At 38.4% G+C, this 15,658-nt stretch overlaps 1 protein-coding gene across 3 annotated transcripts in view; it reads right to left on the bottom strand.

Moving 5' to 3' along the window:
- IMPDH1 (inosine monophosphate dehydrogenase 1) overlaps positions 1-15,658 on the bottom strand; it is a 99,211-nt gene that overhangs the window by 5,441 nt on the left and 78,112 nt on the right. For all 3 annotated transcript variants that reach the window (XM_072147574.1, XM_072147575.1, XM_072147576.1), the window contains exons 4-14: positions 15,102-15,203; positions 14,540-14,614; positions 11,670-11,876; positions 11,071-11,158; positions 7,284-7,483; positions 6,114-6,204; positions 4,950-5,045; positions 4,688-4,831; positions 3,602-3,746; positions 3,288-3,431; positions 2,973-3,056 (exon numbers count right to left, since the gene is read on the bottom strand). In XM_072147574.1, the coding sequence (XP_072003675.1) occupies positions 2,973-3,056; positions 3,288-3,431; positions 3,602-3,746; positions 4,688-4,831; positions 4,950-5,045; positions 6,114-6,204; positions 7,284-7,483; positions 11,071-11,158; positions 11,670-11,876; positions 14,540-14,614; positions 15,102-15,203 (1,376 nt within the window). The remainder of the gene's footprint in view (positions 1-2,972; positions 3,057-3,287; positions 3,432-3,601; positions 3,747-4,687; positions 4,832-4,949; positions 5,046-6,113; positions 6,205-7,283; positions 7,484-11,070; positions 11,159-11,669; positions 11,877-14,539; positions 14,615-15,101; positions 15,204-15,658) is intronic.

The following is a 15,658-nucleotide window of genomic DNA, read 5'->3' as shown; positions in this document are numbered from 1 at the left end:
ACTTACATGGTAGAAATGTATATCTACAATGGATGCATGTGCAAAAAAAGAGAAAGAAGATTAAAAGCCTTCTGGTCATGGAGGTGGTTTTGATCTAACCCATAACCAATAACTCAGACAAAATGTCATATATAAAATAAACTGGAGCCAGAAATACAAAGCACATAAGGTGGAGGACTAAAATTTATGGCTCTTTTAGAGTAAAACTTTAAACCACCCACATTATCTACTAATAAATTACAATATGGATTTTATGTCCCAAATCACCCTGATGGGGCCACTTTAGGGATGCAAAGAATTAGTGGTGATAATAGGTGCTAGAAATTCCTCTTTAAAGCAAGATCTTTCAGTGAAAGCTTTCTTTATGTAGTCAGCACATTATAGAACAGTGGGAGCCTAGTAGATTGTTGTATAGGATATTTTCCTACAAAACCATATAACCTCAAGGAGTTGTCCAAAGTCAGACAACCCAAGCAGTATGTCCAGAGACATGTCCATTTAAGGAGCATTCAACCATTGACAATCAGTAGTGACCTCTACACAGAAACCAGATTATGTTTTGTTCATGGCTCAGTGTGGTGGCATCTAGAAAATCAACTCTGAAATGAGATGCAAAATGGTTGTATAAAGTCAAGGAGGCAGAGAGTTCAGCAAAGAAGTCAAGCTCTGCCCACCCCAGAATGCCCCTTCACTGTAATTGCTGGTCCTGCGTCCTGGGACATCATAACCAGCTCTCAAAAGCTAGTGAATGAAGTCAATCACCAGCGTTCTGAGGCAGTGAGAATACCAAAATCTCCACCTCATTTCAAATTTGATTTTCTCCCTGATGCCACCACACTGGACCGTGAAAGAAACAGACCAGGAATTAGCTACAGCAGTCACTGGCCCACAAATTGCAAGTCATCGGAATCTGTGGGATCGGGCACTGGTCTAAAATAGAGGGGGATGAGCAAAGTTTATTTTACTAGTAAAAAAAAATGTGTTACTCAGATGACGACTGCAAATCTTACAGCAGAGATTGAGGCTGATGGTATTCAGTTTGTCATTAAGAGACAGTACCACTGAGGACACAAAGAAGAGAACCAAGATTTCGACCATACCATGTATAAATCTGCTCAGCTTCATTACCAAAATGTTGCCAGAAGACTGGACTCCATTTGAGGCCACATTCACACGTGGCCTTTGAAATGAGTTTTAAAACACGATTCAAGCACAAGGGGGAAGAGCCATTTTTAACCCTAAAGACCTAAATGCTTGCGATCGGGAACAAACAACATGAGTTTAACAGGTGTTTGCTGGTGAACACACATGTGCAGCAGCTTACACAGCTCAGGATTCAAACTTGAGAAACATTCACTGTATACTGTTCTCATAAGAGGGGTAAATCCTTTGTGTTTTGCTCCACATGGATAGCCGCTATTGCATTACTGCCTGGCTACATATGCATCAAGATTGACAAAAAACAGCTACAAGATACAACTATTTTGAGTATCCAACCTAGCCAGGAACAGGACCCTCACCATTACAGGCATTCCATATTGATTGCTGTCACAATCAGCAGTACCGAGAGAGTCTTATCACCTCCTCATACTGGCTGCTATGCCAGATAATGCTGCCAGTATAGGCACTATGTTTGTGCCTGCTTTTGGTTTAGACCTCCTATAAACATCAGTATCCTCTACTAATCTATAGAATGGCTTGAAGCACAACGAAAACTTTGAAGGATTTTTATTTTAGAAAGGTTTACCATTATCCCTATTAAGACTATTGATTTGCGCAATTTTCTTAAAAGTTTAGTTGCACTTTAATTCCCAAATTCAATGCATGATGCAAAATAAAAGGAACTCTTTAGTAGTTAAAGGGGTTTTCCCATCTGGGCATTTAAATTTAATTAAATTCATTTTCCATATATAAACATTTCTTCAATTGGATGTTATTAAAAAAAATGTTCCTGTGTGAAGATAATTTCTCATAAATGTAGCCATGTTGTCACTTAGAAATGAGATGGCTTTCTCGGGTTCGACCACATCACATTTTGGTAGCCGTGGCCAGACATGCGCTATTGATCCCTGCCTGACCACCAGGTTTCAGCATTCATTATTACAGGACGGCTGTGTGACATGCAGTAAGTCCAGGACATTTCATTTACAAAAGGTTTTTGTTTCTTTGTGCAATCACTCCAGCAGACGTGGCAGTTTCCAGGGACACAGTCTTGTTTCTAAGGGCCCATATTAAAACGTTTATGAGAAATGATCTTCACACAGGTAAATTTTGTTTAATGACATTAATTGAAGAAATTTTTATATATGGCAGATTAATGAATCTGGATGTGAATGCCCAGATGAGAATACCCCTTTAAAGTGGAATGCTTCTGGTCAGTGAAAGTCACCACCTTGAGTGAAGATTTTTAGTTCTTTTGAAGATAGTTTGGGTCATGATCAGAAAGGGTGCCAAGTTTACCACCTTCCAAATAAGTACCAAACTGGTCTCCCATTGCTCCCACAAAGATAATGGGACAGCCATAACAAACTAAAAATTGTTATGGTGAGGTTTTCACAGTGTCCAAAAACATCAGAACTTATAGTAAATTAGTCCTTTAGAAAAATGTTAAAATGATTAACAACACACACACACCTATCAGGTCCCACATGCAACCATTGACAATACTAATCTAAATAAATAAAATAAAAAACCCACACAGGAATAATAAGAGATGGCACACTACCGACAAAACAATAAGCATAATTCGATCACCATTTATGAAGCAAATCTGCATCATACATCTTATTTTCTAGCCATAGAATATAATGTTTTTGCCATCCATGTATGCTTTTTGTTTTGTGCACAACATCTAATAATCTAGAAATATAAAAAAAATATATATATAAAATATTATTATTATAATAATAATAATATATTATATATCTATATCCAGGAGGTGAGATAACTTAAGCAAAACAATCAAAACTTACGAATGTAGACCATGGACGCCTCCCTCTACTTGGGCTGACATAGTCCTCTTTTCCAGTTTCAGTTCTCCGGAATACATCATGGAACTGAAAATGTATGGAATTATTAATTACTTAACCAAAATTATGATACTTCACATTTGTATAGTAAAATTTGTTCTGACATGGCAACAGTTTTGGGAGTAGTGTATATCATAAAATGTCCTCAGCATCCGATTCAAGCATTTTGTGGGCACCTTGGTGAATCTGTAGGTTTTATTGCAGTGGTGCTGCAGAAGAGTCTTCTACTAAAAAGGGAAAAACACACAGGCTACTTACCGTAATATTGAAAGACTTTTAGCCCCTATGTCTTGACAGCCATGTTGAATCCCTGCAATTAGGTATGGAGCAAATTTATGTATGGACCCTTTGTCTTGAATGGAACCAGACACACCTTGAGCCACTTTTACTTTGTCCCCTTCACTGTTAAAAACAAAACAAAACAAAATCCTGTTACAGATTAGGATTAACAACCTAAAAGTATTTAATTTAAGCTTCTTTGATATTCTATACAAGATTTGATTTAGACTTGATAAGGGAAATTGACAAACACGGGGGCATAATGTAAGGGGGGATAAAATAGTTCAGAAAACCTGAAATATCTTTTCTGGCTACTGGTATTTTTCTCCATAGCATCCAGAGAGCCCATTCCTCTGTATTTCTTCAGTCTTACACCATCCGAAAAAAAATATTCCCCAGGTGCCTCTGTGGTGGCAGCCAACAAGGAGCCCATCATAACTGAATGGAGAAAAGTAAAGAGTTAATTGAAAACTAAAGTCCCTTTACAACAATTTTCTGGTGATGCATTACTTTTTAAAGTTTTTGCCAGAAATTGAATAAAAATTGTCAAATTCTCTAAAAATGTATTTTTCCTTTAAAAAGATAAAGTAGTATACACTACTTGCCACTAGGCCTAATAGACTGATACTTGCAAAATCTATAGGGGGATTTCTCTGCAGGTATCACCTCATTAACAACAGACTTTACTAACAATATTACAATAGCAGATAACATCCTATATCATCAGTGGTCTATGCAATTGTCTTCACATATTAAATATCTATATACTGCATACACCTCAAGCAGTATGAATGCCTTGTGGATAAACCCTAAACATTCAAGTGATTCAACAGTCCTGCCATTTTAGCTTGTGCTGTGCGCAGATTCTCTTCGATTCTTTGTTCACATCTTTGAGCTCTGCTGAAAATGAGGAGTTGTAGCAGGAGAGTTATGACTCATCCTGCACCCTACTCTAGTCTTTGTCAGTGAGGATGGACAGGGAAAAGCTAGACATGGCAGATGACACCATAAGGACAGCCTAAAGCAGTGAGAGGAAGCTGGTATATATGTAGGGGGCAGTGGTCAACCTCAAGTCTTTGTCCCACTCAAATTTTTTTCTTTACAAATACACAATATGCTGCTTCATAAAAGTGGCCTTAGGGGAGTCTCATATATCACTGTGGATTCTGGACCAGAATCCACTCATGTGATGCCTATGTTCTGGACAAGCACAGGCATTCTTATGGGAATTCAGTAGTTTTTAACTTTTCAATGACTTGAGACTAGTTAGAGATTTAAGACATCTCAAAACATGGAAACATAACCGCAGACAAAAAACAAACATTTCACAGCATCTAAACTTCCCTTTGCATATTTGATTATTATTTTGTTATATTTACCTGTTGAAGCGCCAAGAGCTAGAGCTTTCACAACATGTCCCACTGTCTGAATGCCACCATCAGCTATAACTGGAACACCAAATCTGCGGGCATACTCTGCAACTTTGTATACTGCAGTTCCTTGTGGTCTTCCACAGGCCATGACTGCAATTTTAAAAAATCCCATTTGACCATTATAATAAAACATGGTTTTCTACCCATTACTTTCACATTTCTAGTCCATATCGGTTTTTGGGTTGCATTCTAACGACCACATACTTACCTTCCTGAGTAATGCATATAGATCCACAACCCATCCCCACACGCAGAGCATCTACGCCAGCATCAATGAGATTCTTTGCTTGTGCTGCAGTTACCACTGTTAACACCAAAAGGAACACACAAGTTACCAACATTTAGTACTAATGAATCTTTTGTTTAAGAGCAGAAAACACGCATGAAAACTTTGATAAAATCACAAGTAATAATGGATTTTATTCATTCAAATAAATTTTGCTGCGCAATCCTTTGACCCCTTCAGGACTTTTTTCATTTTTGTTTTCTACTCCCCTCATTCAAAAAACCACACCATTTGTTATTTTTCAGTTCGCCAAGCTATAGGAGGGCTTGTTATCTGCGGGACAAATTGTACTTTATTGGCGCCATTTAATATTCCATGTGGAATATTAATACTGGAAAAAATTTCCATGTGCGGTAAAATAAAAACACATTTGCACCATTTTCTTTTGAGTACCATTTTATGTCTTTCATGGTTGGTGGGCTTCAAATGACGGCTGCCCTTAATGATCGCAGGGATACCAACTTGATATAGGTTTTATTAAGGTTTTGTAGATTTGAAAAAAATATATATACAAAAAAAAAAAAAAAAAAGTGCAATTTTGCCAAAGTATGAGCCAAATAACTTTCTCATACTTTGTTGTACGGACCCTTGTAAGGTGCAGGACGCGCTGAAGCTTTTATTTATACCAATCTTGAACATTTATTACAGCTTGATCATTTTTATTTATTTTTTTAATTAAAATATTTGGGATTTAAAGACAAAAAAGTTGGGATTTAGACATTTTCCGTTACAGTGTTCACGGCCAAGAATATTTTAATTGAACAGGTATTTTGGGATGTGGTGATAACCAACGCATTTATGATTTTGTTTATTTTCCTAGGCATTCTAGGGAAAGAGGCTTATTTAAATGTGACTACGATGATTGTTGCCAGCACAGACTGCTGCAGTTAGCTGTATAACACAGCTGTCACCCGACTCAGGCTGAGCTCTCTCCAAACACTGTGGGTGTCAGTGTGCCTTCTCCAGACATTCCCACAGCACCACAATATCATTGTATGTTATATAATCTAAAGAATAGGCCTTCAATAGTGTGAACAAAGGAATCTTCTCATAAAACAAAGTGCATCACATTTAGCTACCACCTACCATTTCCACCAACCACTTGTAGATCAGGATATTTTTGTTTGATGTAGTGGATCATATTTATCTGATACACAGAATTACCCTGTGATGAATCCTGTAGATGGAGAAAGGACAGCTATTAATTCTTTCCCTTCCAGTCATTTCTGCAAATTTGTATCATTATTGGCCTGCGCAATTTTTACAATTTATAATAAAAATGAAAGGAGAGCATAAAGAAAAAAAAACAAAAACAAAAAAAAAACTGTACTAAATTCCAACAAACCATATATTTTCTGAAAGCGGACACTTGACTCATTTTCAAAATTGCATTAAAGGACACCCATCACATAAAATAACATCACACAACAACATCCCTCAGCCCCTTTTCTAAGCATATGAATTTGGTTTCTGCAGGATTTCTACAACTTTTATAATCATCTCCAATGTGAGACCCACATTACGCTAATTAGCTACTATGGGTCCCATCGAAGGAACTCTCCTTGCGGCAGTCCGGCGTAGTCATGAGGGCCTCCCCTTCAATTACAGTTCTTGCGCCTGTGCAATAGATGCCTGCGCCTTTCTCCATGGCTGTGCATGCGCCACCAACCGTGGTTTGAGTTCACATCACATTGCCACAATCCAATTTGCAGGTAAATAAAAATAAAAGAAATTTCAATATTAAATATTGGCATGAGGGTTTGTAAAAATAAAGAACCACTCCCCAGCGCTATAGTCCAGTGAGTAACCACTGGTTCCTCTATGCAGAGGCTCAGCTGTAGTGTCAGGTCAACAGAGCCACAGTGGGCCCTTTTACAGTGAACTCACTTGGCGGCATAAAAATTCATAAGCTAAAACAGCCTCCTGTTCCCTAGTTTATCATCCCAAACAGCCCCCTCATGGTTATTTTATATAAGGCTCCCCATCACCCCCTAGGATTCATTATGTACAGTCTTGTGGGCTTGGCTCTACTGCAGAATTTCTGTATGGAGTGTCTGAACAGAGGGTGGTGGGGACTTTAAAATTGGCACCAAGGGCCAGAGAACAGCAGGTGTAGGTTCTATGTTACTTTAAACCTCATTGGAGCCCATATTTAACACAAAAAAAAACAAAAAACCCAGACATTTAACAAAATGGATGCAACAGCCCGGCCACACAAACACACACAGTAAACTATGTACATACATACATACATACCAAAACAACAACATCTACTCCAGCTTGCATGAGAAGATCAAGTCGATATTTGTCGTCTTCTCTAGTCCCAATGGCAGCCCCACATAGCAGCTGTTTTCTGCAGTCTTTGGATGCAAGAGGGTAGTCTCTGTTCTTCTTCAAATCGGTCCTAGCAATAATAGCAACAAGCTCGTCGCTGTCATTTACAATAGGTAGTTTGCCTGTAGTAAAAAGGTGAAAATACGTTCATTACTTTTAAACCAACAGAACGACAGGACACTGCATAGAATGTTAGCGGACTTAGTAAAGCATTGAAAGACTAATCCATGAGCATGTCCTCGGGGAGGACACTGGGATAAAAAGTAATACATTACCAACTTAAAGCAGCAACTTAACAGTAAACTTAATAAACATTAGGTTAATTTGTTTTTACAGACCAATGTAAGCCCCAGAATCGTATTTGTTATTTTTTTGCGAGTAAGAGTAGATGTATTAGGTTTCACACGCAGGAAATGAAATGCAGATACTTACATTTTCTCCTAAAAACATCACAAAAAGTCACAAAGATAGCAAGAAATAGCCCCAGTAAACTTCCTCCAAACCTTGCTCATTAAAGCTATATAAATTCTAAACATAACAAAATAAAAACCCACGACCAGGAAGACAGATCCTGGAAAAAAAAACTTTTCTACCTTATGCAATTCCTTACCACCATGATCAATGTCTGCAGTCTTTGCTGGTTTACGCCCTTCCCCCTGATTCTCAGGAAGAAGCCAGAGGGCTTTCATGTTGAGGATGAAGGGATCTGCTCCAGGATCCTGCTTACCTTTGGTCAATGAGCAATTCCAAAAGATTCATGTAAGATGATACCACAATACTCTATTGTGAAGCTCGGAGTATAGCCCTGCCTAAATTAGCAAATACCAAAACAAAATATTCCAGGTGCCAAAATGTCACCTACATATCCAAGGTTGACAACTGCTGCTGGTGTAGTTTAGCTGCATTGTAATGTATTTGAGTGTTAACCCCTTAGTGATCAAGCTCATTTGTGGCTTGATGACCAAGGCCTATTTTGCAAAACCAGAGTGTGTCACTTTACCTCGATAATAACTTTAGAAGGCTTTAACTTACTCAAGTGTTTTTGGTGACATTTTCTACTTCAAGCTAGTGGGAAATTTTGGTTGATATATCTAGCATGCATTTATTAAAATTTTTTTGAATTTGGTAAATATTTTGAAAAAAAATTAATCATTTTAAAAATTTTCTGTTTTTCAAACTGATAGTCATATTATCAAAGTTTAATCACTAACTTTTAGCATATCTTAGCTTTTGTTGGCGTCATTTTAGAAGTGTCCTTCTGTTTTATTATGACGCTAGAAAGATCGCAATTCCAACAGAATTCTTCCTTTAGAATCAATTATTTTAGGGACCATTTTATTTCTATAGGGGTTTTGGGAGTTCTGTTAATAAAAATCCCCACACATAACCCCGTTCTATTAACTTCACCCCTCAAACGATTCAAAACAGCAGGTAGGAAGCTTGTTAACCTTTAAAGGACACCTGTCATCAGGTCTGTGTCACTAGTCCTGTCACCTCTACCTGTTGGAGCAGCTCACAAGGATCCCATCCCAGCCTTTATCTAGTTATTTCATACATTATTCATTGTAAAATCATCTATTTTTTATCATGTAAATGAGGCTGGTCACATGGTCAGAGGCAGTGATGTCACCCCTGTTCCTCCTCCCCTCTCCTCCCCCTGCTCATGTCTGTGTGTAATGTATAGTAAAGCATGACTAGTGTCTGTGCTTTACCTGCTGACATGCTGCATCCTCCTAATATACAGGTGAGAGACACAGACATCAGCTACACATGAATCTGACATGTTCTGCTGTAACATGGCTGCATCCTGGAGCTGCTGTATCTCTCCTAAACACACACACATGCACACACAGGCTGCAGGGGGCGTGGCCACCAGCACCAGGAAGCACACCATTATACAGCCTCACATCATTATACAGGCTGTCAGTCATGCACTGGAGGTGTGGCTGTGCCTCCCACTCATGAATAGAGTGGACAGCTTGAATATGCTAATGCTTCATTGGACATTTCACAGGTCATTTGCATACAGCTTTAGGACCTCATTGCTTAGGTTTACAGGCATGTAGAGGGACAATGAAGGGATAGAGGCAATGCTTTCTAATTGCAGTTTATGAAAATATATTTAGTTTAGGGGGGTTATTTTGCATGACGGGTTCTCTTTAACTATTTTACAGGACTTCAAACAAAAAAGGTTTGATTTGGAATTCACTAATATTTATCATTAATATGTTAATTTAACCCTAAAATTTCACACATAAACTGAATACAAGTAGGAAATGCATCTACAAATATATTGTGTTGTTTCTTTCAAGTAAGACGACACCCCATATATGGATGTAACCCACTGTTAGGGCATATGGTGTGCGTGGAAGGGAAGGAACCATTGAGCTTTTGTAGGGCATATTTCGATTAGAATAGTTTTCAGGTCCCATGACATGTTTGCAGAGCCCCTGAGGCCGTGGTATTTTTGTTGCATTTTGAAACGCAATCCAAAGTCTGTCTGTGATCGCATGTTGAGGCAAGATTGCATTTACTTCTTGTTTCTCAACCACAAACCCTTATCCCAGAGAATTTGTAAACTTTTTATCATGTGGAACAGGGGCCATTTTAACCCCTTGCCACTGATGGGCTTTTTCCATTTTAGTTCCCATTTATCGCTTCCTACTTTCAAAAATCAATAAACTTTTTTTAGTTCTCCGTGTAAAGAGCTGTATGGTGGTTTACTGCGTAACAAATTGTACTTCCTTTCCATATTTGCACCATTTTCTTGTGGACTCCGTTTTTACATCTTTCACTGTGCGCTCCAAATGGCATCCCTAATATATTCTTAGGTTCGGTACCATCACAGGGATACCAAATTTATATATACCGTAGGTTTTATTTGGTGTTAGAGTTAAAGGGGTTTTCCCACCAAACAAGTTAGGCCCTATCCTATAGATTGATATGAGGTCCCCATGAGACCCCAACAGATCACAAGAAAGGGGGTATGAGGTACCTCCATCACCCCCATTCCCTAGAACTGATCTAAATAAAAAATAAATATTAAAAATCATAAGTCCAAATATCTCCTATCAAAATATAACAATAAAGTTCTGGCGTTTAACCCTACAAAACATTCAAGGTTGAAAATTCCACTTCTTTGCCATTTTGCAAAATATAAATAAAAACTTATTAAAAAGTGATCAAATGTCTGTGCAGTCCTCAAAATGGTAGCATTGAAAATGTCACCTTATTTCATACACAGCTCCTTAAACTGAAATATTAAAAAGTTATTAGCGCCAGAAGACGGCAAAATTTAATTTTTGTAAATGCATGTCAAACACCATATAAATTTGGTATCCTCATGAATGTACCGACCAGATATTTATAAAATTAGAGGCGAGCTCCGATTGGTTTCCATGGGCAACTAGAACATGTATGCTCTGACACTTCTGATAAATCTTCACCAGTGTCAGAGCAAACCTGTTCTAGTGCCCATGGAAGTCAATCACAGCTCAGCTTTCATTTTCCCACAAATATTTATAAAATTAGAGGCGAGCTCCGATTTGTTTCCCTGGACAACTAGAACAGTTTTATCTCAGACACTTCTGATAAATCTCCACCATTCTGTTAATAGATTTTGAGGCCTTTCCTTGAAAGTTTGTCTGAAATGGCATTTGCTGATGTGTTCCAAATAATCGTCACTTTTTACATTTAGTAAGCAGTATACCTTTCTTACTACGTTGTAAGATTTCATTGGCTTCTTTTAGGGTAACGCCTGCTGGAGCAACAACAAGCTCATCACGTTTGGTCATTACCTATGGAAACATTAGCAACATTAGACATGAAAAGCAAAATGTAAACATGTAAAACAGAATATGAGCTGCAAATTATAGCTCATTGAGAACCAGCAACCATCAGGGGTACAATCACCAGCAACTAGCCAATATAAAATGACTAAAGGAGGATTCCACTATAGATACATTTCTGGTAACTGCAAGGAAGTATTAACTTGTGGGTTGCAATGCGAACATATCCATACCTGCATGTATTCTGGTGGCTGTCATGCTGATGTGCTTTTATATTGCAATGTATGCACATTCACGTATTACCTGCAATATAGGCTACACTGCAATCTGATGGTGAAGGAGATCAAGAATATTTCTACAATAGATCATGCTCAACTTCCATGTGGATCTCCCTGCCAATTCACTGTGGATTTCACCCCAATTTATTGAAGTTCTAAAATCCAACATTTTTACATTTTTATTACTGGCAGACTTAAATTACAAAACTGCAGCATATAAATGTTAAGTGGATGATACATACCTCACTCAAGTATGTAATGTAGTCCTTTTCTGTCAAAAAGTCTATGTCTCTTGAAGTCACAATCCCAACTAATTTGCTGCCCATTTTTCCTGTTTCGGTCACTGGGATGCCTGAAAATCCATGTCTATTTTTAGCTTCGAACACATCGCCCACAGTGTGGTTGGGACTCATGACGACTGGATCTGTAATAAATCCTTGCTCAAATTTCTGGAGGAAAAGAAAGAAAGCAAAGATGAAACCCTTCACCTACACAAAAAGATGTAAAGAAATGCAACTAAACAGATGGAATTGCAGGTAGGAAAAAAAAAGAAAAAAGAACAATATACAAGCATTAAATCCTTTGACCCCATTTTGAAATATCCACTTGCCATTTGTAAATGTAGAGCATTTCATGAGATCCACATACTAGTTCACTGGAGTAATACAGTACAATTCTTTTTAAGGGCACATTCCTTGTTGCTGGTGCCAACTAGTTTTACCATCCACACTAGGTTTTTTTCCTCAGCTTGCCTAGCAAAGCATAACAACCAAAACCCCCATGCAGATGTATGCCATTCTTTAATGTAGGTTTCTGGGAAAGGATTCAGTAAAACTTTTATTTTCCACATTTTGTTTTGTCTTAAAGAGGACCTGTCACCCAAACAAACCCGGCAGTGTTAGAAGGATAGCGTTACCGGAAACCTCTGCGGCAGAGTACAGTGTAGTCATCGGACTGCTCGCAAAGCTGTCCAATGTATTCATGAGGGGGAGGTACGAGGCGTGGCCTCTTCTCCGGACCGCCCCGCTAGCTCCATAAGGTGGCGGTTCTTCTGCGTGTCATGCGGCATTCACCGCCCCTAAACATGCCCCAATCCGCCCCTCATGAATATGTCGGGCAGCTTTGTGAGCGGTTTGACGATTACACTGTACCCCGCCGCAGTGTTAGATAGAGTTACCGGAGGTTTCTGGTAACACTATCCTAACACTGCAGCGTTTGTTCAAGCACTAGGAGATGCTTACTTTAGAAAGCAGCTCCTAGTGCCGAAATTTTGGGTGACAGGTCCTCTAATATTTCTTAATAAAAGATATAAAAACATTAGCAAAGTGAAGCTTTAGACAACACAAATATTCAAAACAGCTTAAAAAAAGTGTAACATAATTCACCAACTATGATCATGCATATTTTTCTGGGTAAAGGTCTTTTCTTTAGATAGTACAAGATACACATATTTAAGAGGATAATAACAAAACATAATAATCACAGACATCTCTCTAAGCCTAGTGTAGTTGATCCATGGCACTGACAAGAAACGTGCCAGGAAAAAAGTGGTACCTAACCAGTATATGCTTATGTGCAAACATTGAGGGAAGACCAAGGCGTCCAGATTCATCAGATTGGCTGGGACTTGAAGGGAACCCTTCACCACATTTTTCACAAATACAGCTAGTGGCAGATTCCTAGAGCCTAGTAACTGACACCCTTCCTTAAAGGGGTATTCCCATCTGAGCATTTACATTTAATTTAATTAATTTGCTATATGTAAACATCAATGGGATGTTATTAAAAAAAAATGTTCCTGTGTGAAAATAATTTCTTATAAATGTAGTCATGTTGTCCCTTAGAAACGAGATGTCTTCCTCAGATACAACCACCTCATATTTTGGCAGCGGTGGCCAGACATGACCTATTGAGCCCTGCCCGACCAACTGGATTCAGGGATCAATACCACAGGACGGCTGTAGGACCTGCAGTAAATCTCGGACATTCTGGATACAAAAACTTTTTTTTTTAATATACAAAAACTTTGATACGGCCACCTCTGCTGGAGACAAAGGACACAGTCTTGTTTCTAAGGGTCCATATCACTACATTTATGAGAAATTATCTTCACACAGGAACATTTTTTTTTTTAATAACATCTAATTGAAGAAATGTTTATATATGGCAGATTAGTGAAACTGAATGTGAATGCCCAGATGAGAATACCCCTATAGGCTAAAAATTGTTCCTCTCAAGACTCCTATATATTCAACTTTATAGTTTTACCTGGTGCCCAAGCAGGTCTATAGCAAGTCAAGGTGGGTATGGCCTCCTTGGGCTGAATCCAGCAGTAATATAATATAAACCAGTGTGACATCATCACAGGTCCTTCAGTCTATCATTAGAAAACTGTACACCAAGCATATAACTCATGAAATCACAGTAGCCTGCATGGAGAGGAGCAGAAGTCTATGCAGTCATGCTGTGATTATTTTTTTTGCTGGCAAGTTTATAATTCTGATTCTATGGGGTTAAAGGGAAATAATTTTTAGCTAGCTTTCTAGTTAAGTAGCTTTTCAGAGATGGCTGTGTATAGTCGCTGTATACAGGGTTTAGCAGGAGAGCTCACTTCATACGTCTGTGTAGCTCAGCTACCCGGCCATGGCCCCAGGATTTTCCACACTTTAATCCATATACTTTTCAGAATGCAATGTAAAGTAGATGGTATGATCAGGAAATGACCGCCTAACTCTGTATGTACACGGATATATGGAGGGCCCTCTGTTACAACAACCCCCTATAACTAAATGTCACACCAGGTCCAGGAACAAATTCAACTTGAACCTCTGGCATTTCCTTCTTCGTTCTCGGGAAACATCAGTCAACCAATCCCTGGCAGTGTCTAGAAACAAGAATTAGAGACCAGCAGACTACAGAATGACACAAGACTATAACGTACAATTCAAGCAATCTCCTACAACATGACAGGCTACTTAATTGCTTGATGCACAGGGCATATTACACTCAAAATTCACTTTGTTAAGGAATCATCTCCTCAAAGCTAGTTTTACAATTAAATCACAACCTGTATCCTCCTACAGTCTATATAGAGTAGTAAACCGCTTATTACCTTGACTTTCCTGACTTCATTTGCTTGAAACTCTGGCGTGCAGTTGTGATGGATAATCCCAATTCCACCCATCAGCTGTAATAAAGGAAATGATAAAGTAGAACATTTACAAGGGATATAACAGTATCATGTAAACATGTCAGAATGATAATTTTTAATGGTTATATCCACAGGATAGCTACAGTGGTCAAGTCTGACCTCAGGGACCCTCATCGATCACGGAATAGTGGTTTTGTTCCCAGTAATGAGTAGTGGCATGCTTGATCTGCTACTCCAATCTCTGTCTATGGCGATGTCAGGCATAGTACTCAGCTTTCACATCCACAGACAGCAAAATGAATCAGAGGACACATGCTTGACCTGCTGCTTAATCGATTAGTTACAATGCAACCACTACCAATCACACGGGTTATTCCCTATCCTGTGGCTCTATAGTGTATTTCCACCATATTGTGAGGAATGAGTCGCAATTATTTTAGAACGAGATATTACACACACATACACACACACACATATACACATTTATTTAGCCTGCAGTGCTGGTAGATCCATGCTTACTCACCGCCATGGCAATGGCCATATCAGATTCAGTCACGGTGTCCATGGGTGAAGAGATCAAAGGGGTCTTCAGAGTTATCTTACGTGTCAAAGCAGAAGTCAAGTCCTGCAAAAGAAAAAAACAAAACATAGCACTTTTTAGCATTCGTCATCTTAAATTCCATGAATTTTTTTTTTTTTCTGACAATATTTTATAAATTTTTATAGTAGCAGCAAGCAGTCAGTCATATAATATTACCAGGTGTACAAATTATTTTAGAAGTGTGGAAAATAATAGCACCCATGTGTCAAGTTGCCATTGTCTGAGACAACGAGCATGTGTCACTCTAGAACACAGATTCTGTGTGAGTAATTTGTGTTGTAACATCAGTAACATTAACATCATCATATAAGGTATAAGGTGAAACCTTAGAAATGTCACACTTATTTCTGTGTTGAAGAGTTTAGTTGCAGCCTTTTAAACCACCACAGGGTGGCAGCAGAAGCCGTTAAAAGACTGTACATTTTTTTGAAAAACAAAAAACACACATATAAATCCAAGGTGCCACTTGCGTATGCAAG

This window comes from Engystomops pustulosus, chromosome 4 (genome assembly GCF_040894005.1).
Source record: "Engystomops pustulosus chromosome 4, aEngPut4.maternal, whole genome shotgun sequence".
In the NCBI taxonomy this organism is placed as follows: domain Eukaryota; kingdom Metazoa; phylum Chordata; class Amphibia; order Anura; family Leptodactylidae; genus Engystomops; species Engystomops pustulosus.
This window is presented reverse-complemented; position numbering and strand designations above follow the sequence as displayed.